General features: G+C 44.7%; 1 protein-coding gene across 1 annotated transcript; it reads right to left on the reverse strand.

Annotated features, from left to right (window-relative positions):
* LOC139649626 (multiple epidermal growth factor-like domains protein 8) lies at nucleotides 1-24518 on the reverse strand. Its single transcript, XM_071526092.1, has 44 exons — nucleotides 24385-24518; nucleotides 23287-23476; nucleotides 22945-23108; nucleotides 22631-22840; nucleotides 22251-22431; nucleotides 21707-21795; nucleotides 21182-21395; nucleotides 20843-21026; nucleotides 20224-20369; nucleotides 19999-20109; nucleotides 19681-19832; nucleotides 19383-19484; nucleotides 19039-19186; nucleotides 18493-18656; nucleotides 17903-18106; nucleotides 17170-17370; nucleotides 16654-16899; nucleotides 16427-16545; nucleotides 16158-16289; nucleotides 15829-15942; nucleotides 15501-15584; nucleotides 14579-14818; nucleotides 13410-13594; nucleotides 12286-12499; nucleotides 11845-12085; nucleotides 11572-11704; nucleotides 11186-11436; nucleotides 10447-10557; nucleotides 10134-10252; nucleotides 9779-10004; nucleotides 9505-9676; nucleotides 9025-9188; nucleotides 8754-8889; nucleotides 8417-8648; nucleotides 8175-8301; nucleotides 7871-8081; nucleotides 7168-7382; nucleotides 6879-7074; nucleotides 6579-6747; nucleotides 6176-6368; nucleotides 5485-5655; nucleotides 5152-5282; nucleotides 4211-4343; nucleotides 1-3295 (listed from the first exon to the last, which is right to left on the reverse strand). The coding sequence occupies exons 1-44, from the start codon at nucleotides 24406-24408 to the stop codon at nucleotides 1799-1801; spliced, it is 8646 nt and encodes a 2881-aa protein (XP_071382193.1). The 5' UTR covers nucleotides 24409-24518; the 3' UTR covers nucleotides 1-1798.
* Between the last annotated feature and the right edge of the window lie 670 nt (nucleotides 24519-25188).

Here is a 25188-nt window from a genome sequence, read left to right on the forward strand (position 1 = left end):
ACAGACTTTATTTTCGCCAACTCATCACCAGGACAGAGAATCTTCAGGCATAAACAATCTTCTGTACAACACTGTTCCCTTCTTTGAAAACAAAAACAAACAGCAAAAGAAAGTTATGTACAAAAAAAAGAAAGCGTGTTAAAAAAACAAAAAAACAAAACAAAAACAAACAAACAAAAAAGATACGAGACAAAACAAAACAGTATTAACGCTTATTCGTGGAGGGCTGCTATAAATAGTGACAGTATTAATTTGAACTTTATTTTGCTTGACTAAGCTGTGAATATACAGTTCAGGAGAACATTTGTCATGATTTATTTTTTTCTGTGATAAGAATCCAGTAGCACCATTCTGAGTTTCTCCATGACACTGTATGCCATCCATACACGAATAATTGAGCCCATTGCCTCCATGCAGTGCAAAAAAGAAAACAAAGAGAAATACAAAAAAAAAAATACTAAAAAGTAATTTAGGCTCCTTGAAAATGAAAATGCTTGAGAGTCTTTTTCTTTCATACGTCTCTCACCAGGAGAATACAACTTTCAGCTTCAACTGTCTCGTTCCATACAATATCGTTCATTTCATTATCGTTCAACAGAGTAACAATTTCCATATTGTTTTTTGTCCAACTGACTGTCACATGACCAATTATATATATATTTTTAATCAAACTGTAGATCTGATTGGCTGATACAATCATCCAAGCAGGCGAGTTGCCTGAAAATAGCAGTCCAGCAAAACTAGCCAAACATAAACATACATTTCATATCAAGAAAATGTAATTAAATGTTCCAAAATTATAGATCAGTCCTTCATTCCGCTGATGGGTTCTATGGATGAGCACTGAGCCTGTTATGTTATTAAATTAAAATACTGTCCGGAATTGAAAACAGATATTGAAGATGTTATCCTTCATTTGTTGCGAAGACAATTCATAAAGCAAAATGTAAAATGTGTTATTCTTCTTATTCAGTCTTTCATAAGCTGCACCACACAATTCCATAACACAAGTGTTAAGTGTGAGCCTGTTGACTCACAGACAAGGCAAGATGTAGTGAAGGCAGATGAGCAGAAAAACAAATACAACATCAACCATGTAACAGGGCAGGTGAATATGCAAAAATATACTCAGAGCTTTGAGTCAGTTTAACATAAACATGTAGCTTAGAAGCCTGCCATATACTGAGACACAATTATAATCACTCATATCTACTATGATATAAAAACCATCTCACAAGCAACTTTGAGTTTTTTTTTTTACCTACGCTGACAATCAAAATCTTGCACGTTAGGCTGAACTAATTTCAACGTCTCTTGTTCTCAACGGCAATTTTGATTGTCACTTTCTGGGGTATAAAGCACATGTTGGTTCCAGAGTAAGCAGATTTCTTCCTCTCCACCTCCATTGGTCAATGCAAAAAAAGACAGTCCAGCTGAAGTCTTTGTGTGTGACTGGCTGTCAGGAGTGCTCATACCTCTTGTAGTGATCACAGACGGGATGCCACATTGTTTAGTTGATACGTATAGCGGTTGTAGTGCATTCTAGAGACAGCTGGCTTGGTCATGTGAAGCATTGAAATACAGTATAGCAATACATAATACAATAAACGACACTCAGTAATTAATTATACAGTGTATGTACAACTCTGTTCGTAATGCTGATCTGACTGTTCATAATGCTGACTGTAACTGGCTATGACATGAGTTTTTCTTTGACTTGCAGCTATGCTTCTTTCAAAAAATTAATTTATTGTCTATCAGCCTTCTCTTCTTCCATTTGCGTCGTTAGTTTGTCCCTCTACATAGCCATAGTGGTGAGGTGTTGATGACCTAGCAGCCCCTTGCGCCCTGCACCGCCCCCTGGGTGCCCTCCTCCATTGCCGTGGCCACAATATTCCTGCAGGTTCTGGCGCAACGTAACGAGTGCAGAGCCCAGACAGGCACGGTTCGGGGCCAAGATGCCCCCAGGCAGCTGGATGAGGACGGTGGCCACCCCAGCCATGCCGTCGTCCGTGGGCTCCAGGGTGATGGGCCCCACCTTGAAGGAGGAATAGGAGAAGCCCATGAGCTGTGAGAGGAATGGGTCGGAGCGGCAGAAGTGCTGGTAGCCACTGTGTGTCGATGGGTGGTGATGGTGCGAGGCTGGGGTGCCAGCAGTGGTGCTGGCATAGTGGTGGGTGTTCAGGTAGTGCAGGGGCAGGTGCTGGCCGCTGTTGCCTCCTCCACCCAGGGTCAGGTGATGGTGGTGGTGGGCGGTGGGTCCGGATCCCGGGTCGTGTTTGTAGGAGACAGCGCCCGCTCTGCCCCTCTGGCCCACCACCACACCGCCTAGCTTGCTTGTGCGGGCGTGGGCAAGCGACACGGTGCTGCCTCCCCCTCCGCCAGCTGTTGGCAGGTAGATGAGCTGAGGCTCCTCGGGCTCCAGGTAGACGGTGAGTTTGGCGAAGGGCCGAGACGCCATCTTGGTCATCTCCTGGATGTGCCGGCGCTGCTCCCGACGGAAGTCCAGGAACTGCTTAACCTTCCAGAGGAGGACGCAGACGGACAGGAAGAGGAAGAAGCAGGAGAAGAAAACAGAGAAGAAGACGAAGAGATCGATATGGGCTTGGTCCTGGCGCAGAAACAGCAGGCCCTGGGACTCGCCCAGTCTCTCCTCGGTTCCCACCCCTCTCAGGGCGATATAGAAGCGGCTGGATTTCAGGGAGTGCACCTCGTGGGGGAAGGTGATCACCACACGATCCCGAACGCCACGGACGATCAGCACCGTCTGGGGTTTCCACACAGTGATGTAGGAGATGAGTCCCTCAGCCCGCTCCTCCCTAACTTCTCTCTCTGCCCCTGGGGGTTTGGCCTGCAGCTGCAAGGGGTTGCTAGAGAGCATGGGACCCCCGAGACCGGACGAGGCGTTGGCAAAGAACTTTATTGGGGAAGGAGGCGACTCCTTGTCTGCCCCAGTCGCCGTTCCCCGAGCCGCCGACTCCTCCTCGATCTTTATGGTGTGAATGCCCGTTTGGCGGTCCACATCCACAATGAAGGTGTCATGAGAGTTGGACACATACACTTCCACCTCACCAAAGGTCACATCAATTGTGACACGGATGTCCACGTTGGTGAACTTTGGCTGGGCAGCGAAGAAGACAGTGCGCCCCTTGGGCAGATTGCGGATGGTGGGGTCATGGAAGCAGTTGGTCTGGGACGTGGGGTCAAAGCAGCACTCACTATCCACATTGAACTGGCGGTAGCACTGACGCCCGTTCACCGGTGTGCCATTGAAGGAGTCTTTGCACTTGGCACACTAAAAGGGAATTTGATAGTAACAGAGCAAAACATGAATATAGTTTGAGCAAATACCACATGTGAGTGAAAAACAACAACATGCTCACAGGTCAAAAGGCTACTTGGGTGTGAAAAAGCTGTGAAATCAAAACAGAAAATAACACTGCGTTCACATCTTCATGCTTCACTGGTTTGATGGAGACCGATGGAGATTCCAATAGAGGATGTTTGACGGACAGTAACAGATTGGTGCCCTATACAGATTTTTCCAAACTCTGCATTGTTAATGGAGCATCACAATAGCTGGTAGTAACATAAAGATAAGCACTGGTGCGTGTTACAGAAAATCTTAAACTCTCTCCAGTATATAATATATAAGTCAACAGAAAGTATTTTTAATATGTTTTCATAACAAAACATTTATCATATTGGTTGACAGTGGTAATGTTATTATTTTTTTCTATTTTCATTTTTCAAATCATGAGAAAGTAGGAATAAAACATTTTCCCTCCAGAATGAAGGGTGTCTTTCTGCTAATTTGGAAAAAGCCAGCCCAAAAAAAAGACTTTTTTGGGCTAAACTTCGCAAATGCAACATAGCGAGTACCAAGCTTTCCTCCATGTTTGTCAAGTTCTGTGACTCCTGTCAGAGCGACCACACTGGTACGTTGTTCTGGGGGTGGGAGATTGAGTTGCGGATGACACTACACTAGAACAACACAGGAAGATATGAAGCAGCAAAACAACATTTAAGCTTACTTAATTCTGAACCTTTTCTCTATTTTCAATTCTTGTCTGTATATGCAGAAAAAGGACATGCAAAAATGTTTGGCCACACAGGCCGCTTTGTGTGTGCAGGCAAACAGCACATTAAAATATTCTCAAAATTCTTATGCCACGCTTGATGGAATAAATTAGTTCCAGGATGTGTTTACCTGTTGTCTGTAGCAGTCTTTCCGGTCACTCTGAGGGCTGCTGAGGCAGGAGGAGGTCTCCGTGTTGTTCTGGCAGGGGCAACCTGTCCCATCGTGTTCATTACAGGTATCTGCATGGCCATTACACTGACACCTGCAGGACAGAGGGGCAAAACTGAGCACGAGTAATGATCTGATTCTACTCAGTAATGCTCTGAGTAATGATCTTTTACTTAAAAAAAACAGACTAGTAAACAGCTAATAATGCATGTATGCAAATCTGTGCATTCTTATCTATGTCTGTAAATGTAATGTATTTAATACATTGTGAGCAGTTATTTACATCACACATCTGCAAACCTTTCTGTATATGTGTATGGTCTTCTGTAGACCTGTTAATGTGAATACGATGCACATTTTGGAAATCCTGTCATGTATAATATACATTTATTTATCTTAATATTTTCTCATTTGTTTTATATTGCATGTATCGTCATATTTATTATTTATTTTTTTTTAGAATTTTCATTTCTTTTCATACTGTACATACTTCATATTCTTTATACATTTTCATAATACTGCTCCACTGACCCAATTTCCCGCAGCGATCAAAAACCAAAGTTAAACTTAAAGTAGTTTAGGATATAACATATCAATATAATACGATCGAATCGTGTTTTCTCAATTGCAGAGATCTAACATTCAAGTGTCAAAAAGACAGAAAATCTTTGCTTTTCTGCCGTGTCTCACATGCCTCTTGGTATCAGATTTTTTTCAGTAGGGAAATTGTCCAATAACAGCACCCTATTACTGACTGATACTGACCCAAAATCCAATACCAGTATCAGTTTTGGTGCATCCCAAGCTAAACTACAGTATATCAATAGTAGAACTTCTACACATTGCTCATCAACTCAACTGACGGTTTCATAGCATGGAAATTCAGCGCAAACATCACTCACTTCTCACACTTCCCCTGCAGTAGGAAGTAGCCGCTGAGGCAGCTTTCACACTTGTCTCCAACACTATTGTTCTGGCAACTCACACACACCGCATTCTCTTCTGTGGGACCCTCCGATACCCAGTTCTGAATCTGATAGGGAAAAAGAAACACGGACACCCAAAACTCAATAAAGGAGCCAGAACAGAGGTTGTGCTCTAATAATTGCCATCTTTACAAGACCAAGAAGACTTGCTGGCATATTGGTATTCACTTATAATCAGGAAAAGCTTATGGGAGTCAAACTACAGGTCCCTACTCAAAGTACACACTATCTAAGATGCCAAGCACTTACGCTGACGGAGTCCAGAGGGTAGAGCCGTAGATTCTCAAGGGCTTTCTTATGTTCATCCCGGGAGAGACACACAGCGCTGTTACCTCTGCAAAACTCTCGACATGGACGACAAGTCCCCCCACCCTTGGCAGAGCCCACAAACAGAGGCTTGCACTTCTCGCAATGCTTGCCCTGGAATTGTGGGAAGAACAATTACAGTCTGTACATCAGATTATGCACCAGTGAATGAATCAAAAATGTCTAAGAATGTAAGTATGTGTGTATGTCTCTGAGTGTGAGTGTGTGTTAGGGCTGGGCGATATTGACAAAATCAAATATCACAATATTTTACACCAAATACCTTGATATCAATAATGTGACAATATTTTGGGGGAATCATAAGATATTTACACAAGAAAAATTTGATAATTAGTAATGAGCATTAGTAATGAGTAATATGTAATCAGTAATAGTAATATGGATATGATGAGCAGGTAAAGCCAATCATTGTTCATTTTACTCAGCCAGAACAGGCTAATAAATTACTGTAACGCAGCTTTTTAGACCAGGAAGAAGTACCATTTAAGTTCACAAGTTTCACAATATAACAATAACCAAGATCCCAGACGATATCTAGTCTCATATCACAATATCGATATTATACGATATATCGCCCAGCCCTAGTGTGTGTGCATTTTCTCCAACGACTCACTATGGTGTTATTGTGGCACTCTAGGCAAACGTCCGGTTTGTTAACACCAGCACAGTTGCTGTGTTTGTTGCAGCTGCACTGAGAAGAGCAGTTTTCCCCCACAAAGCCAAAGTGACACTGACACACTCCTGGAGACACACACGTCCCGTTCACACAGCCTTGTGCACACACCGGCTCACACTGGCCAGAAACACTGGAAAGAAAAAACAAACAGAAAGCAGAGCATGGGTAAAACTTAAAACTTCTCCAGGTATTGTGATAGACGATAAATCCTTTAAATAAATGATTCCCTTCACATCTTCACATCTTTTTCAACAATCCTGATGTATTCAGTACCTATGTCACGATAACTGAATGGAAATATCGATCTTAGCCTTTTAAAGGAGCTGACCGGCGACCTCACCTGCTGAGTATGTAACCGTGTTTGCAGGTGCAGTGGTAGCCCTGGGGCAGGTCATGGCAGTCCTGGGTGCTGTTGCAGTGGTGATGGCCGTTAGCGCACTCGTCCTCCTCGGGACAGTGGAGGAAAGACCAGCTGCTGTTCCTCAGCGGGCAAACCCCCTCGCTCACACCTGGGAGAGACAAGGATGGAGGGAGGCGAGCGAAAACAATTATGTGAATTCAACATTGGACTATTTACACCCTACGTTCCTCAACACCTCCTTGGTCCAGTCAGTGTCAGTGATTCAGAGCTATTTCTCACCATCGAGTCCACCCTGCAGGCAGCGTCCAGCCCCATTCCCCCCTCGGGCAGCACACCAGCCACACTGAGGCCTGGCGATACACTGGGAGCACTGGGTGAGCTGGGAGCACTGGGGGGAGCAGGAGTCCCCTCCGGAGAGCAGACGACCGCACTGGCCCGCCTCGCACCGCAGAGGCACAAAAGACGGACTCATGCACTAGGGGAAAGGGAGAGAGGTTGACGTTTCAGTGAGATGCTTTTATTTTGAAAACACCAAATAATCTGTAAAGCTCAAGGATACCAGCCTTACCTGCTGTAGAGCCATGCTCCACACACAGTGCTGCCAGCCCCCATCAGAGCCTCGGGAGCCCAGACAGAGGCTGCAGTTATGGAGGGTGTGGCAGGGGGGAGGGCATGGCAGAGGGGGAGATGACTCCACCTGCATGGGGGAGACGTTGAGCAGGGCATAGCTGAAACACGTCCAGTCGTAGGTGGGGTTCACGCTCAAGATGCGCCTGGTCTCGCCTGCAGGAATCGCAACACAGTTAAGCGATTAAAAACAGGCCAGGGTTGTTAATCAGTCATAAGAAAAACCCCTCATGAGAAAAAAACCCTCATGAGAAATCAAAACCTTGAATGTAGATTTACCAAAACTCAGCTGCAACTTATAAGACACTTGATTTTTATAAGGGTTTCACAGTTCTGGCAAAAACCAGGTAATTCTGCTAGATGATGTGATCACAATTATTAAACACATTAGTCTTAATGATCTGAGGAACCACATTATTTTACCTCAGTTTTTGTATCTTACATCAACATCTTGATTATTTTCAACTACAGTGAATGTTCTAAATTAAATTAAATGTTTCAGTCTTACCAATGTTCCAATATTCAACAATTATTCATTTTGAAAAATAAAAAATACATACACATACAGTACATACAACTAGGTTGACAATTAAGAGAGCCTTTTTGTTTTGTAGTGAATTCAGAATTTCTTCCATCGCCCGTACCTGTGCGTTTGAACTGGCGGGTCCACATGCATTTCCCCGAGGCGGTGCATTTGGGGCAGTCAGAAGCCTCACAGCTGGTCTCAGTGCAGTTGCTGGACAGGAAGATCTCTCTCTGGTTGATCCTGCAGTCGTGTTCAGACGTGCAGCTGACGGAGCTGCTGATACAGGCCCCCTCTGGACAGTTGGTGCACCACTTACACTGCAGGGCAGGCTGGAAGATTCAGTCAAGAGTAGATTTTACAAACAGCTCGTATCTGTCTCTCTTTGAGCTGATGGCGGTGTTGGATGGTGCGTTGTACGTTACCTGTGATGGGCTGGAGAATGTCCGAGGGTGTCGGGCCAAGCATTCGCTGCAAGTCTTCAGTCTGCGACACTGATCTGGCTGACGAGGAGTGGGGGAGCAGGGAGACAGCCCAGTGGAACAGCCCATTCTGACGGAGACAGAGGGAGAGAGTAGTTATTATATTGAGTAGATGTACTGTATATGATCTCCAGCTCAGGAACATAGTATGCAGTTATTGAGATGGTTTAATCCAGATGTGGTACCTCTCAGCAGTATCGGAGGAGGCACAGGTGCCTCTACACCAGACGCAGCTGCCTGTGGTGGTGTTGCAGGCCTCTGGTGTGGGCAGCAGGGCGCAGGGGTCAGAGGGCACGGTCAGGGTTAGGAGTCGGCCCAGCGTGACCCCATTGAAGCCGCCTGACAGGAAGAGACGGCTGCCCCAGCTTGTCATGGCAAGACACACTGAACGGTTAACGGGTTCGCCCACAGCTGAAGCTGAGAGAGAGAGAGGAAGAGAAAAGAAAGAAATGAGTAGTTAAGTTATTGAGCCAAAATGACTTCACCTTAATTGGAGCCGCAGAGAGACATTAAGACAGCCACCTGGTTGTATCCAGGTGTTACAGTTGATCTGGTAGAGAGACACCGAGTTACTGTAGTCCTCCTCTTCTGTCCTCCCTCCAACAATGACCATGGTGTCTTTGATCAGGGCTGCAGCATGGAAGAAACGTGATAGGGGCTGGAGAGAAAAGATGACGATACAGCAAGAATAGATATGTTATCTTTATGCAGTAGACCAATATAGAACTGGTTGGCTTGTCTAATGTATTGCCCTGTGAAAGGGCTGACAGGCCGGCTGAGGCTGGGCTCATACCTTATTACCCTGTGAGGGGACCAGCAGAGACCAGGTGAGGTTGGGGTAATACAGACTGTAGAGCTCTCCTGAAGGCTCCACAGTCTCCACATGGAAACGGTAGCCTCCGAAGATATAGACAGCATCAGTCTGCTCATGGTACACTGCTGAATGGCCATATAAACCTGAATTGAGAACAAAAATGGACAGTAGTCAGTTTGGAGTGCAACAACAAGTCAGAGTTTGCTATGGATCAAATACTACAGCATGTCTACGTCAGTAAGTATGTATGTATGCATCTATCGTATGTATTTGTTTATCTGTCCATCTATCTATCTGCCCATCCATCCATCCATCAAAACACCATGGTCTACAATTAAGATGGCATTAGTACTTATGTGTAGTCCAAACTTAGGTGGTTCATTAGCCAGTCAGTTTTCCACCAAGTAAAAACTATGTTACAACTCTTAGCAAGCAAAGGGCCACATGGTTCTTCAAGACCTGTAGGTGGAGTGCCGGTATGGGGGGCAACAGTCCAGTTTCCAGTCTGAGGGCTGAACTCCAGCAGGTGGTGGTTGAAGCCGTTCTCTGGAGAGTAACCTCCTATCAGCAGCACAGAAGAGTCTCGACGCACCGTCAGAGTGTGGCCTGCCACCGGGGGCAGCACTGAACTCTGTCAGAGGAAGAAGACAATTAAATTGGTTAGAGATAGTTCAATTTCAGTTCAATAGATACTGCCAATGTTTTCTATTTCCATGATAGAATTAATCCAAACCTTGTATTCTCTCCAGACTAAACTACTGAGATTGAGACTCCAGGTATCCATGGCAACACCGTTTTGAGTAACCCCGCCCACCACCAGCATGAAGTTGTGACTGGCTCCTTGAGACTCATGACTGGTCAACAGGGCAGAAGCATGGTGATAGCGAGGGCTGGGAGCAGAACCCTCTTCCACTGAGCTTGTCAACATTTGGGTCCAACGCCCCTCTGACACAGAATATCTAAACCAACCAATCACCAGAAGGAGAGACGTTATTACAAAAATATATACATTTCACAGCCACAATACTATTCAGAACTGGACTTTTACCGTGTCCTGGACAGTTACAATCCAGGTCACACTCTCCTACCTGTAGACATTTCCCAGGATGCCCTCTGATAAAGAGAGTCCTCCATACATCCAGAGGTTCCCCTGTGGTCCAGACACCAGAGAGTGGCCCATCCTGTGGAGGAACCTGTGGGCCTGGTTCTGTGGAGCAAGAGTAAAAGTTACTCTAATGTTGGAGTTCACATATTAAATGTTCAAAACAACATTCATATGAAGTGTGTCTGTGTTATATTGTGTATTCTGTGGTTGTGAAAGTGGTATGTATTCTGTGGTCATGAAACTTTTTCAATGTGTGATTTTTTCCATGTGTATGTGTAGCTACATTCTGCTCCTACCACTGTAAGCTGTGTGTCCAGCAGTGTTTCCCAGACCAGGCTGCTGGAGTCCAGAGCAGCAGAACAGTCTGAGCCGGCCCAGCCGTCTGAGCACAGACAAACTCCCAGAGACTGCGACAAACAAAACATGTGGATTAGTGATCTAGACATTGGGAAAAGGTACCCTCAGTTTTCTTATACATTTTTTTTTTTATTTCAAAAGTCCATACTTGACTTCCAGACCTGAATTTCTTGAATTGGAAGAATCTGGTCAGTGTTCAATATAGGGCTGAACGATATTGACAAAAAAAAATCTAATTACGATTATTTTATAGAGACGTTACTCTCTGTTAAGGAATGAATTGCAGCCTCTGCCATTTGGAAATTGCAGAAGTTCATATTGCGATTTAGATTTTTTTATTTTTTTCATTAATTGCTCAGTTCTAGTTCAGTATGATATGTGCTTATAATGGCTGGGTAATATGACGATCAGCAACACCCATCATTCTACAGCTGAACATTATTTTATTGCTGAAGATTATTCTGAACACATATCACAATATGGCAGAGGGTCTACAATTTGTGTATTGACACTGAACAATATTTTCTCACAATTTTCCAGAATTCCCAAAAACTTCCAGGCCTGGATATTATGAAATTAATTTTCCATATTTTACCAGACAAGGACCCCCGTGCCCCAAGAGGAACTTAGGTAAAGTTGGAAAATGAAAACTTCTCATTATAAATTGTCACCACTTACTATATTACAAGATCCTCTTCCCTCTGCTAGTCCACAGTCCTGGGGACAGATGGGCCGGTCACAGTGGGGTCCTCCGTAACCCTGGGGGCACTGGCACAGCCCTCCGTGGCACTGGGCCCCACCCTGGCACACTGGTGACCCCTCTTCACCCCCGTCTGTGCTCTGCCGACACCGCCGCACCCAGAAAGAAGCATTGAAGCCCTGGGGTCTGTTTGAGGAGACGTTGGCTTCAAAGTAGACCGAGATCACACCTGGTGGTAAAAAAGGAGAACAGAGTGTTGTAAAATGATTTGTTTTATTTTATGTTGTTCTTCTGTCAAAATGTTTATTAGTGAATAAACAAGATGAGCCAGTGCCACAGATTTAAGTAAGGCATCAAGGGATACCTGAGGTGGCCTCCACAGTGATAGGCTGAGCCCTTGTGGTGCCACAAAATGCTCCAATGAGGTTGTGGTCTGAATGTACAACTCCGTTGCCCAGGAAACGAGGAAGGCCGTCAAACACATAGACATAGGAGCTCTGCAGAATAAACCGTAAAGAAGGTAAGGGGAAGTGTTATGGGAATACTGATGCAATTTGATGCCATAGCAAAGCAAACATGTATATGCTCATATGTGTGTGTGCATGTGTGTGAATGATTATGTAAAATTAGTACTCACAGTACACTGTGTGTGGGAGTCTGGGTGTAGAGTGAGAGCCACAGGGGGACACAGCTGTCTGGGCAGACAGGGTGCCAGGTTCTCAGTCACAGACAGGACCCACAGACAATGAGAGAGGCCTCCTTTCCCCCCAGTGCCACCTCGCCACCCCAGAGAAGAGGAGAGGGGCAGGGGGGAGGAGGAGGTGGAGGAGAGCAGCACAGAACGACCCTGGCACTGGCGGAAGCATGTGCCATTGTTGCTGAGGAAAAGAAAAAGATGTCATGATAGACAAGTTGTGATAACAGATCCGAATATAAAAATCAACGAAAGATGATTCCACCATTTTTAAACTCTACTTTCATCAACATCTCACTCTAATCTCCACTCCTTAATCTAAGATTACTTTCGATCAGTGCACATAAAGACAAAAAACTGAAAAGACATGAGTTTTATCCTTACCTGGGGTCTCCGTAGTAACCGGGCAGACAGGACTCGCAGTGTGGTCCCTGCGTGTTGTGTGTGCAGTAGCACTGGCCTGTCTGATTGTGACAGTAGCCCTGGAGCGGGTCCCCGTGTCCGTTACACTCGCAGGGCACACAGCCACTGCCGTCAGCCAGGGCTGAACCAAAGCTGCCTGGACGGCAGTGCTCACAGTGGGGGCCTGTGGTCCAGTCTGAGAGGGTGAAGAAGACAGAACAAGATGGGCAAAGGAAGCATTAGGGAGCTATAGAATTTATCAATGCATATAATCTAACTCTCAACTAAATGGAGCTCTAGGACTGTGGTTGTATTGTGCAGCTCCCAGTTGTGAACATGTGTTTTAATCTAAAGGCTAGGTCACACTAGACAGTCTAAGCCTGAGTGGACCATCCCGACTAATAGGGTGAGTTGGGGCTGGGGAGGGGGGTGGCACTCAGGCTAAACAGTCAGCGCTGATTATCCTGTGGTGTGAATGGGCTCAACATCAAAATAAGGGAGAAGCCGCACATGCACAACTCCAATGCAAAAGTTTTAATTTAATCGACCTTTCGGCACGTAATGCCTTCTTCAGGATTCAAAAAACAGAATGGGCTAAACAACATCTAGACCAGTCAGAAGCCAACAATATTTTTTCAAATGTGTTTGATTTCATCTGGCTGGGCTCATGTGGTGTGAAGCGTCCCAAGGCTCTCCAAGTCTGAAATCTGACACCGAACCTGGGAACAGCCAATGGGATTTTAAGTGAATGAACCAAAAGAGAAGTCACTGTTAACAACAACTCCAACTTACATATATAGTTTACATCAGTAATATTCCCAACTCCACTTGTTCCGCAACATAAGTTGTGATACAATTTTATTTGGATGAATGAATCTCATATAAAATGGTATAAAATGGCTTTGTGCCTGGATCAGTCCACGTTAGTATGCAATTCCAAATTCAGTTATAAAATTGTTTATCAATGTTATCCTTGTAATGTAGCTTCAAAATATATTTGTAATGTAAATGTAAACTGTAGCTGCAGCAAGAAATGATAGAATACAATATGACTGAGAACGAGCTATTGAAACCAGGCCATCCGAATCCATCTATTTATATCTCACCCTGGCATTGGTCACAGATCCCTGGAGCAGTAATACAGGTGGAGTGAAAGTTGCAGCCACAGTCCACATCACACTCAACACCACTCAGAACCAGAGTGGATGGGTCGGACGTCCAGCCCAGGGAACATTCACACTCAAAACGCGGACTGCCGCTACACTGGCCCTCGCGACACTCATTGTAACAGCTGCGGGAGGGAAAAAACAAAATTAATGTGTTAATTCAAAATGTCACTTTTCATTCTCCTAGGCCTAAAAATGCAATCCAGACAGACAGATAGGGAAAGAGTGAAGAAGACAGATTAAGAGAGCTAGAGTGGAGGGTTGAATCAAAAAAGGAACACATTTTAAGACAGGACTCTTACGTCTAGAGCTGCAACGATTAATCGATTAATTGTCAACTATTAAATTAATCGCCAACTATTTTGATAAACGATTAATTGGTTTGAGTAATTTTTTAAGAAAAATAAGTCAAAATTATCTGATTCCAGCTTCTTAAATGTGAATATTTTCTGGTTTCTTTACTCCTCTATGACAGTAAACTGAATATCTTTGGGTTGTGGACAAAACAAGACATTTGAGGACGTCATCTTGGGCTTTGGGAAACACTGATCGACATTTTTCACCATTTTCTGACATTTTATAGACCAAACAACGGTAACACTTTATAATAACCATCATTAATAAATGGTAAATTGATAGTTAATTAAACTTTAGTTAATAGTTATTTTACTGTTAACAAACACTGAAATGATCATTAATAATGTTTACTAATTATTAGTAATGCTATAATTTATGTTATTTTATCATTAGTTTGTGTAATATAAAATCATTTGTTTATAAATTATATATTGTATCATAGCTTCGGTAAAACGGGTAAAAAGCTATGATACAATATATAATTTATAAACAAATGATTTTATATTACACAAACGAAAGATAAAATAACATAAATTATAGCATTACTAATAATTAGTAAACATTATTAATGATCATTTCATTGTTTGTTAACAGTAAAATAACTATTAACTAAAGTTTAATTAACTATCAATTTACCATTTATTAATGATGGTTATTATAAAGTGTTACCCAAACAACTAATCGATTAATCAAGAAAATAATCGACAGATTAATCGACAATGAAAATAATCGTTAGTTGCAGCCCTACTTACGTCTGGTTGCAGTGCAGAGTGCCATCCCCTGTGTATCCTCTCTCACAGTGGCACTCGTAGGAGGTGGGGGTGTTGACGCAGGTGGCGAAGAGGTGGCAGTTGTGGAGGCCCAGCCTGCACTCCTCCACATCAGGGCAGGTGGGGTAGGACCAGACGGCGTCTTGCTCCCCGTCGTCCAGGTGCTCCATCTCCATCTCCATTTCCATGGGCCGAGGGGGGGCTGAGGTCTGGGGCTCAGGGCTGGAGGAGCAGGACAAGGAGAGAGATGAAAGGTGGAGGCCACACAGGAGGGAAATCACCATGTGCCACATGTAAGGTGAACGAGTGACAGAGGGAACACTCACTGTAAATTGCAATTGTAAATTGGAATAACTGGACTTTGATGTATAGTTGTCCTGTTTGTGGAGTTGTGGTTGACTTGACTTATCATGGTCTATAGATTATGGGCATTAATGTAAATTTAAAACACCTTTTTTTTTGCAATAATCTGCTGATCCAATGGAGAAGTTCTCTTTTAGTTTGTCCTCTAGATTTGGTAGTGACTCCAGGGTATCTGCCAGTTTCAGAAAGCAAAACTTAAGAGTTTTTAAGAAGTTTTTTAAACACTACCTGGGATTGAATTTAAGACTAATTTAGCAACCAAAATAAAGAAACAAAAAGCTGTCCAAATGATTTATTTTCAATTGAATACAGCTAATGAATGTTTTGAAACTATAAACTAACTTTCTGGTTGAAGGACAGTCTCCCTACTCCCAGTTTACACCACCCCCAAGATTAAGTTAACATATAAAATATTACATTATCCACATAACATACAACAATAGCCCTAGTTTGGGAAAAAAGCCATATATTTACATTGCTGCAGTTTCACTAGAGCAGAGTGGTAAGAGTTTACTGGACGGTGTCATGAGTGGTATCTTACTTTGCAGCCCGTACTTCAGCCACAGCCACACTGCAGTTATACACAGAGGGGTCATCCATTCCTGCCCAGTCTCCTCTCAGACATCTGGGAAGAGAAAAAAAATGAGTATTCACACGAGTATTCACACATCAGTAATTCTACGATGTGATCAGGAACACAACAAACCAAGAGAGCAGTAATTGCCATTAGGAATGAATAGGAGTTTGTGTCCAAAAAAAATCAAATTACTGCAGACATCTGGGTAGAACGGGGGAAATAAATAAATAAAAGACAAACATAAGGATTCATTCATCAGTAATTTAATCAGTGGCTCTCTGGCAGAACTTACTTTCCAATGGTGGGATTGTTGTAGTCACCGCACCAGCCACACTGGAACGTGCGCAGGCAGTCTGTACAAGTGTTTAAAGCCGAGCACTGCTTACACTGGGGAACTGAATGGACACTGGAAGGTAGGAGAATTAAGAGACAGATTATTCGATTATTGATATGAGGTGAGTTTTATGGCTCTGACGAGCCAAAAATATAGAGTACACCACCAAATGTTTAACTTTTACCTTTTAATATTGTCTGTTCTTTGTCTTGTTATTTAATTGTGTGAATATTAATGTGAATGTAAGATGTGTTCAAGCTAAAGTCACCAAAAGAAACAGTTTATACCTGTCATACCAGTCCCTGCACTCTCCATAGGGGTACTTTGTGAGGTAGGCAGCAAAGTAGAAGCAGGCCTGGGCCGACTCGCACCATGCACACTGGCTGGAGTTAGACAGGCACTCACCACACGTCTTCCTCCTTTACAAGACAGAGAGATTAAGGAAGAGAAAGGACAACGAGGGTGTCAGGAGCTGTAGTTTCTTATTGAGAGCATGTTATATTAGCTGTAATTAACTGTTAACCACTGTATTAAAAAGTACAGTTTTACTACTCACTGGTTGCAGACTTTAGGACAGCCTCCTGGGTCACGAATGGATCCATCTAGCCTTCCCCGTCGGCTGCACTGGTAGTCACCTTTCTTGCTGGAGTTTATCTGCCACTCGCAGTATGGGTCCTGCAGGACAAAGTTAACTTAAGATACAAATGTATAGTGCATAATAGTACATAGTAGCATAATGCTAGACGATGTTAATAGTTTTCCTGGGTGTTATCTGTGATGTACCTGAGTGCAAGCGGAGCAGTCCCTGTACTCTTCACACAAGGTGCAGTGCTGTGGAGCCAACAGCAGATGGCGCTGTCCCCCTCCCTGCTCCTCAGGACAGGGCTCCAGGTCAGGACTGGCACGCAGCAGGCAGCGGGACAGGGACGGGCACCAGCCACAGGACTGGTCCGACAGACAGGCCAGGCAAGACATGTACCCCGAGCAGGAACCTGAGCGGTACGGCTCCAAGAACAGGAAGGAGATCTCCTACGTAGAAAAAACAAGAGCAAATTGAGGGAAAAAGAGAGGAAAGGAAATTCTGCTGTGAGTGAAATTCATTGTGGAAAAAATTTTAATGCAAAGAACACACTTTTTATGTGTTTTATTTATAAAGGTTTATATTTCATATGAACCTAAATGCAGCCATAAATGCTGTTGAATAATATGCATTCACTTCTCCACTGACAGTGCATTTGTCCTTGACAGGAGATGAACATTTTCTCAGTATACTGTAGGTTTAACTGTGCCAGTACTCACGCTCCCTCCAGGCAGAGCAGTTCTGTTCCAGATCAGGGCCATCTCACTGGTCTGTCCTGAGCCTGAGTTGTTCAGATAGCCCTCAGCCTGAACCAGGTAATGGTTGCCCCTGGTCAGGTTGGGGAACAGTCTACTCCCATCTGTGCGAGCCAGCAGCTTCAGCTCCTTCTCCTGCTGTGCCGCCCAGCGACCCACCACCTCCTATCATCCGAAAGGGGAAAGATGGACAGAGAATGAGACAGAGGGAAGAAAGAAATACCAGTGCAAAGTGGAGCTCAGTAAAATAGCAATGAACAACTACTGCTAACTAAATTAAAAAATCTATCCAATAAACAGAAAATGTATCAAAAGGCACAACCAACATGGATGTCGCCTTGCTGGCAATTATACACCGCTAAAGGTGGTGGTAATCTGAATCAAACACAGAATGTGAATCTAGACTGTACTAGAATTACAGAGCATGTGGGAGCTTGCTGATAAACAGTGGGTTATTTATCCTGAAACAATTACTCCTACGGGGAGGCAGGCTCTATAATAATCACAAATAATGCTATTCCACATGGGATAAAAATCACTGAATTATGGCAGTGAAAATTATATTACCTGACCTCCTCCAGTACAACCCCCCCCCCCCCCCCCCTAGTTCCAGATAAGCAATTTGCTTTAAAACAACTTTTATTGGATACACAATTAGACACAATTTACAGTGTTAGCATGCACTCCTCTCTCTCACCAGTTGGCTGGAATTGGGTCCTGGTGCCATGCGGGCCTCAAAGTGGAGCCTCTGGATGCGAGCCCACATGGAGACGGTCTCACTGGGAGGGGGCACAGGTGGAGGGGCCCCCCACAGTGGGTGGATGAAGCCCCTGAACTGCAGGGCTACGTCCATTTCTGTGGTGGGGCTAAGGATGATGGTGGTGCTGCGGAGGATGGACACCTGGCGAGGGGGTGAGGAGGATGGAGGATTGTGGAGGATGGATGGAAGTGGAAACACATCAACAGAAGCACTATTCTCTACAGACTGCTCTACAAGTTTGACAAACTACTTGAAAAGGAAGCCTCTCTATGAGCGCATTGCAAAACAAGAAGAGAAACAGAAACAACAAAATGAGAAGTGAGCAACAAAGTCAAGGCGTCAAGAGGGCAAGAGCATAAGATAGAAATTATCAATAAAAGAGAATCAATCATAATATTTGAGTTTGAGACCTGCAGTGGAGTCTAAGTGCCAAAGCAGGGTAGGAGGAAGGAAGGAGGGGTAAGTATATGCAGAGGGGGGGTAGTAGTAACAGAGTACAGTTACAGCTTGAGATTTGGACTCCGTACCTTGTCAGGCTGGGAGTCGTTGCGGGGGTGCTGGAAGGTGAGCAGGTGCAGTCCCGGGACATAGTTCTCGGTGCGACAGGAGTGGAGGGAGGTTAGGAAACGGGTACGCTCCCCCCACCAGCCGTACGCCCCTGAGATCTGGTCCACACGGCACGCACTTCGCTCTGCGAGACCGAGAGGGAGAGGTCAGTACACAAAGAACACACCTGACCTCTTATAATCTCATAATACAGCAGTTTCCTACAATGCACTACTGTACTGGAACCAGTGCAATCAATGCATCTTGTTTGGGGTGCATTCAAAAGGAGTGAAACAAGATGACCTGATTGCACCCGAGAACGTATGTAATTGGAGAGGTGACTCAAATCGTGGTCTGAGCAGCCTGTCCGATTTCAGCTGAGCGCAGTCAAGTCATCGAGTTTCACCTCTGAAAAGCGCCCAAAATGGGTCTAGTCCCTCCCATGTCAACTCCCAACTTCTTTTGTTTTAAGTTTGCAGCACAGCCCCTCTCTTTTCTGCCCTCCTTTCTTCCTCCCTGGGTCTCACCTGACACCGGTAGGCAAGACTCGTTCTGGACACACCAGCCGAAGTCACCGGGGGCGCGCGCCAGAGAGGCTGGAGTGCCACTGAACACGAGACAGGACTGACAGTCAGACAGGAAGCGTGCCAGGCCCAGGCACCCGGTGCTGCCACACTGTGGACACACAACTGTGGTTACCAATGGCAACGGTAATCTCTACACACAGACATTCATACTGAAACAGAGTAGAAACATTTTTTGGGTGCCTGGCATTATGGGAATGGATATATTAATAGCACATTTTAAATTTTACTAACAATTATATATTATGCATCTGTATAAAGTGAGGCAGAGCTGGGGGAAGTGTTACCGGATTAGTGGGCTGGTATTCCCGACAACGGCCTTCACACCAGCTGCATTCTGGGTTCTTTAGGCACATGCTTTCATCTGGCGCCTCAGCACAAACAGCATCCTGACAAAAGCATCACACACACATACACACACTATTGCAATGTGCACTTCAACTTATCTCTAATCCTTGTTTATTCTTCCCAACCACATTTCGTTATCCCCTCTCCCATGAGTCCTTACACGCTGTGGACCATTTTGCCAAACTCCCCGGTGACAGGACTTCCTGTGCCCTCGCTCCATGACTTTTCTTCACTCACCCGGTCTCCTGGGTCGCTGCTGACGAACAGCGGAACTTTGTAAGCCACCAGGTCTCCACGGGCAACGCCACTGTAACCCCCAGCAACCAGCAATACTCGTCCCTCCATCACAGCAGCAACGTGCGAGTAACGGCCCCTCACCGCCTCCCCTCCTGAGAAAAATGTAGACAAATTTGTATGTAGCGTATGCGTGCAAGTGACAAAGTGCAAGAGAATGAACAAGTTATTGATGAAAACAGTGTGTGTGTGTGTGTGTGTGTGTGAGAGAAAGTGTGTGACACAGAGTGGTTACGGAAGTCAGTGTCTACAGGAACTCACTGTGTGACAAGCTCTCCCCAGCGGACACCCATTGGTGACAGCCCAGATGGTAAAAGAAGATCTCCTCGTCATAGCACTTCTCCTCTTGGTAGTGAATATGTACATTCCCCCCTGGGAGAGAGAGGCAGGAAGGAAAGAGATGGAGAGAAACAAAGAAATGTAAACGGGGCTGGATCGATCAAGACCCATCATGTCCGCTAATTTCTCTAGGGTCGCTCTGCTCACCGTAGACCACCATGTAATTTCCGATGACGGTGGCCGAGTGGAAGGCTCTCTCTCTGGGGCCGGTGGCTGGGAAACGGGAGCGGAAAGACGTCCAGAACCGCCGGTCCACATGGAATACGTCAGTGTTGTTCACCCTCACACTGAACCTTAGATGAAGTGGAGGGACAAAGTAAGTGAGAACAGCAGGTGCACTTTTAGTGAAATCTGTCAGTGAAGATGCTGTATCTTTATTTGTTGCAACATTCTCAATATGTTGGTAACTGCTTGTATTATCTTCAATACTCTCTACCCATTCTATTTTTCTCTATATCTTATTCTGGGCTGCTGCAGTTACTTCATTCAAGTTTTATCTGATCTAATTGCAATTTTTTTTTCTAATTCACTTTACGTGTACAATGGCAATATCACATATGCACTCTTCAAACAAGCAAATATAGACATGCCCCATAAATAGCCAGCAAGCTGTTCCCTCCATCATTAACAACCAGCAATAGAAACACACCCTCTTACACTAATGCCAAATTCTGACACACAGACCTAATCTTCCCACGCTCCCCCTACCTGGACCTAGCTATGTGTGCGTGAGTGTGTATGCTCATGCATGAGTGTGGGTGTGTACCTGGCAGTGGTCGGCCTGTGGCCCCCGTAGACCAGCAGCATCCTGGAAGGGCTGTGGAACACCATGGAGTGGCCAGCGGTGGCCGGCGGCTTCCCCCCGGTGAACTGAACAGTCTCCCACAGCCCAGAGCCCTGCAGACCGAACCGATACAGAGAGGAGGAAAACATATCCTCCTCAGTGCGACCTAGGAAACAAGGAAGTAGGGAGGAAGAGGAAAGATGCTGTTTAGGTACTGTTTATCTCTCAAGGGATTAACTTGAGCCTATCTACCAAACTTTTTCATTATACAGACAAATAACCTAAATAGGCTGCTGGGTGACAATATTATGTGAAACGCACCTCCAAATACATATAGATAACTGTCCACTACAGCTGCTGCGTGATTGGCCAGTTTAGGAGCTCCGGGTGAATTTGATGAGCCAAGCTGCTGCCAGTCGTCCTGGACTGGGCGGTACATCCAGACATCACTGGCCAGAGCGCCGTTGGCTAGCTCTCCTCCAAAGATAACCATATTACCCTTCCATTCTACTGCTGTGTGGGAATGACGGGCCGTCTGATAAGGAGGAGGGAAAGAGAGTGTGAGACAAAAGGGGAGGGGAATTATAGGAAGTATATAACAATGAATAAGCGCAATTGTGTTCAAAATGAGATGCAAAAATAGAGTAGGAAGAAGCAAAAATGAGAAGAGGCAGGAAAAGATGCAAAACAGGGATGAAATTGAGAAGGAGATCAGACAGAGATCAGTCTGAGCGGAAAAAGTAAAGGATAGATCATTTCTGGAACAATACTTTAAAAAGTACAAACTTTTGTCACAGCTACATGATACATATTTTCAGTAGACTGTGTGTTTATATCATCACTTACAGGGGAGTGACCATAAGACCTGTTCTCCCATTGGTTGGACGTGAAGTTGTATTTGACCAGGTCACCTAGAGCTCTGTTCAGGTCAAAGCCTGGCGGGAAAAACAACAATCAAACATGCATCTTTGTCATTAAACAGCCTAAACACTATCACATACCAGAGACAACAAAAATAACTTGAATTTAGTCAAGTCTTCCATCTGGTCTACTAGATTATATTTGCAACGGTATCAAAATTCAATCATCTGAGCAAGGATCACAGTGAAACTATGTATTCGCAAATAAAAGGATGACCTACAGGCAGAAGAAACACCTGTTGATGTTTAGATTGGTTGACATCTAAATATTAAACAGGTGTTCCAAGTGTTAGTGGGACAAGTTCAAATTTAATAACCATAGCACTGGTGAATTCTTTACTATCTTTATTACACCATGTCCTTGTGCTTGCAACTGCACTACCTACCATCTGTTGATAAGTTGGAGCTGAAGGTGGGTTTGCTCACTGAATATTACAAATAAATGTAAGTGAATGGTGCGTTGCCCTCACCTCCAAACAGGTACATGGCGTCAGTGGAGGACAGGTAGGCCCCAGCAGAACCCGTCCTGGGAGGGGTGTAGGGGTTTCCCTCACTCACGCGCCACCACTGCCCCGCCCCGCTATCGTCACGGAGACCGAGTTGGCAGCTCTGACCCAGGAAGCCTGAGTTACACAGACAGCGCTCTCCTTTCTGAGAGAGAACATGTGAAAAGGAGAATGAGCGCCGAATTCCAATGACAAGGCAAATATGAATAGTAAATTCAACAATCAGTGTTTCAAATAAATCGCTGCACTACTGAGGAGGCATAATCAAGGATCATTCAGTGAGATCATTACTGTCTGCACGTTGTGTTCATTATCCCCTTAGCATCTGTCTTCCCTCCTCTTACCTTGTCACACTGGCCATGTGCGGAGCACGCCTGGGAGCACAGAGGGGTCGTACAGTCCACACCTCCCCAACCCAGGTGGCAGTGGCACTGGGACGTAGATGAATCACAGCGCCCATGGCCCCCGCAGGCTCCAGGGCACAGGGAGAAGGTGTAGGTGGCATTGAAGCCCAGGAGGTTGTAGTTAGCATCACTAAAGAGATGGAGCAGCATCTGGGACAAAGAGTGGAAGAAAGGAGCAAGATGAAGTCAGCATTTCAGATAGTAAAAATGTTTATTGGATTCATTCATATTATGAATCATGTGTCAGTTGTTACCTTTCCAGACTTGGCTTCCATGGGTTGCGGCAGAGTGTTGCCACTCAGACTGGCTAGGAGGGGGCTCTGGTAGGAGTCTCCATCATACACAAACAGGTAATCATAGGTACACTCTGTGTCCATAAAGGTGAAATTCAGGACAATGCGGTGATTGTTGCTGGGAGCTGGGAGATAAAGAATGAGAGGGAAATAGCAATGTGATTAGGCTCAAGCTGGAGCGCTAAGCCACATCAGTTTAGCATTCACTCTACAGGCAAACTGGCAAATAGCATGTGGGTTGCAAGGTATCTGATTTAACCATCAATTATATTGTACACAAGACAATATATTCACTCATTATACCTTTGATGAGCCACTCGCAGTTCCCATTGACTGAGTAGTTCCCTGGTCCATCTGTGACGTAGCCAGGTGGTCCCCTCAACACCTGCCTGTGGCCCTTACAGTCACCTGCCTGGCACCCAGGGGCCTCAGCCAGCAGGAGAACCACCAGCACCAGGGAGACAGGGAGGAGGGAGGCCATCCTTCCCACCACCTGGAAGAGGGGAGACAAAAAGTGGAAGATATTATTATATATCAACAAGGATATTGCAGCCATGCCATGCAACAAAGATATGGGCCAACACAGAAACAACACACACAATTTCAATCTGTAAAGGATCTGTTAAAATCTGTGAAAACAGTGACAGACAGGAACTACTGTCTGGTCACAAATCTACCAAACAGGGCAGATGAACTGAGCCAGCAACAGCATAAAGGGGCTTCTTTCTTCTGTGATCGTAGATCAGTGACAGAAATTTAATGTTTCATGGTAATCCAAGAATCAGCTGATCTGACAACAGTAAACTGCAGGAATAGAGGCCTGACTGCATTTTGCTAAAGTTCCAGCTAACAGGCCTAGATAATTTTTTTACTTTTACATCTTTGACAAGACGCACGTTTCTGAATCTCATCATTGAGGATCCACTGAACGTCACTCAAGAGCAACATCGAATATGCAGCTAGATTCAGAAGCACTTAGTGTTGTGCCGCAGTGATTTACCACTGTGAACTTGTGTAGTTATTAAACCTGGACCCCTGCCTTGTACGAACTGCAATGCCACTACCAGCTACATCTAACTGTTAGCCCTATTAACGTTGTCCACCACCACCAATGCCTGGTGACAGCTCAATTAGGTTGCATAGGTAGCTGGTTAAGTAGGTAACACTGTAACGCATTGTACAAACAATGTTCTATACCCAAATAATATGTATTTATTGCATTCCTTATATATAGCTAGCTAACTGATCAGCTAATAACATTGGCAACCAGTACGTCTCCGCAGGCTATCAAAACAAGGCTAACGTTAGTGCGAAAGGTTAGCTAACGTTAGCCAGCTGAATAACGTTAAAAGCCAAGGGCCGTTGGCTGGTTAGTTAGCAATCTTGTATTACCATACTCACCAGTTCCCGTCTCTTCGGACCCATTGTAATTTACATTTTCGGTGACCAGCTTAGCACAGAAGCTAACTTGTCGTTAGCTAGTGGCTAAAGCAGATAGCTAGCTGAATTAGCTAGCGTCACTAGTGATTCTGAATCACGGCACAGGACTGTGGCAGGATCTACCACACACTAACGTTACTCCACTAGCTTGTTCGCTAGCTAGCTAGTATTAGCCAGCTTTGCCAAATCCAGATGCGCAATCGTCAATCGGCAGCAAAAACCATCACGATAAGTCATTCTTGCGAATAATGCTAATTCTCCATAATATAATTACGGAATCATGTGTTAATTAATCTTGGGCATTGCACAATGAAATGCAGCCAGCTACCAAGCAAGCAAGCTAGTTAGCGTTATCGAGACAATTCCTGCGGTCCATCTTGGGGATAGATGCCTGTTGTTTTGGTGTTTGTAGCTGGCTAGCAGTAACCGGTCGTTGCCAACACAAAAGACAGCGCTGGTTTCTATCCTGTCTCTACACTGCCCTCCAGCGGAGGAGTGAAACACTGTTTTAAACATCTGGATAGAAACCGCACAGCGGCATATCCTACACTGGGTAAGAATTACTAATACATTATCAAAATAAATTAGAGTAAGATTTGATAGAAATAATGAATAATTTTGATATATAATTTACATGCAGTCTGTTAGGAGGACCTTTTTCTAAATTAAATGATCAAATAAATTCATTCCAGTGCAACAGTTCATCTGTTAATTGGTCAGACTAGGGAGATAGATACGTTACGATGATCCTGCTTGTGAGCGTAC

The sequence above is a fragment of the Centroberyx affinis genome, unplaced genomic scaffold (genome assembly GCF_046629955.1).
Source record: "Centroberyx affinis isolate AG114_WGS23_722 - 3 ecotype Tasmania unplaced genomic scaffold, CSIRO-AGI_Caff_v1 ptg001385l_1, whole genome shotgun sequence".
NCBI lineage: Eukaryota > Metazoa > Chordata > Actinopteri > Beryciformes > Berycidae > Centroberyx > Centroberyx affinis.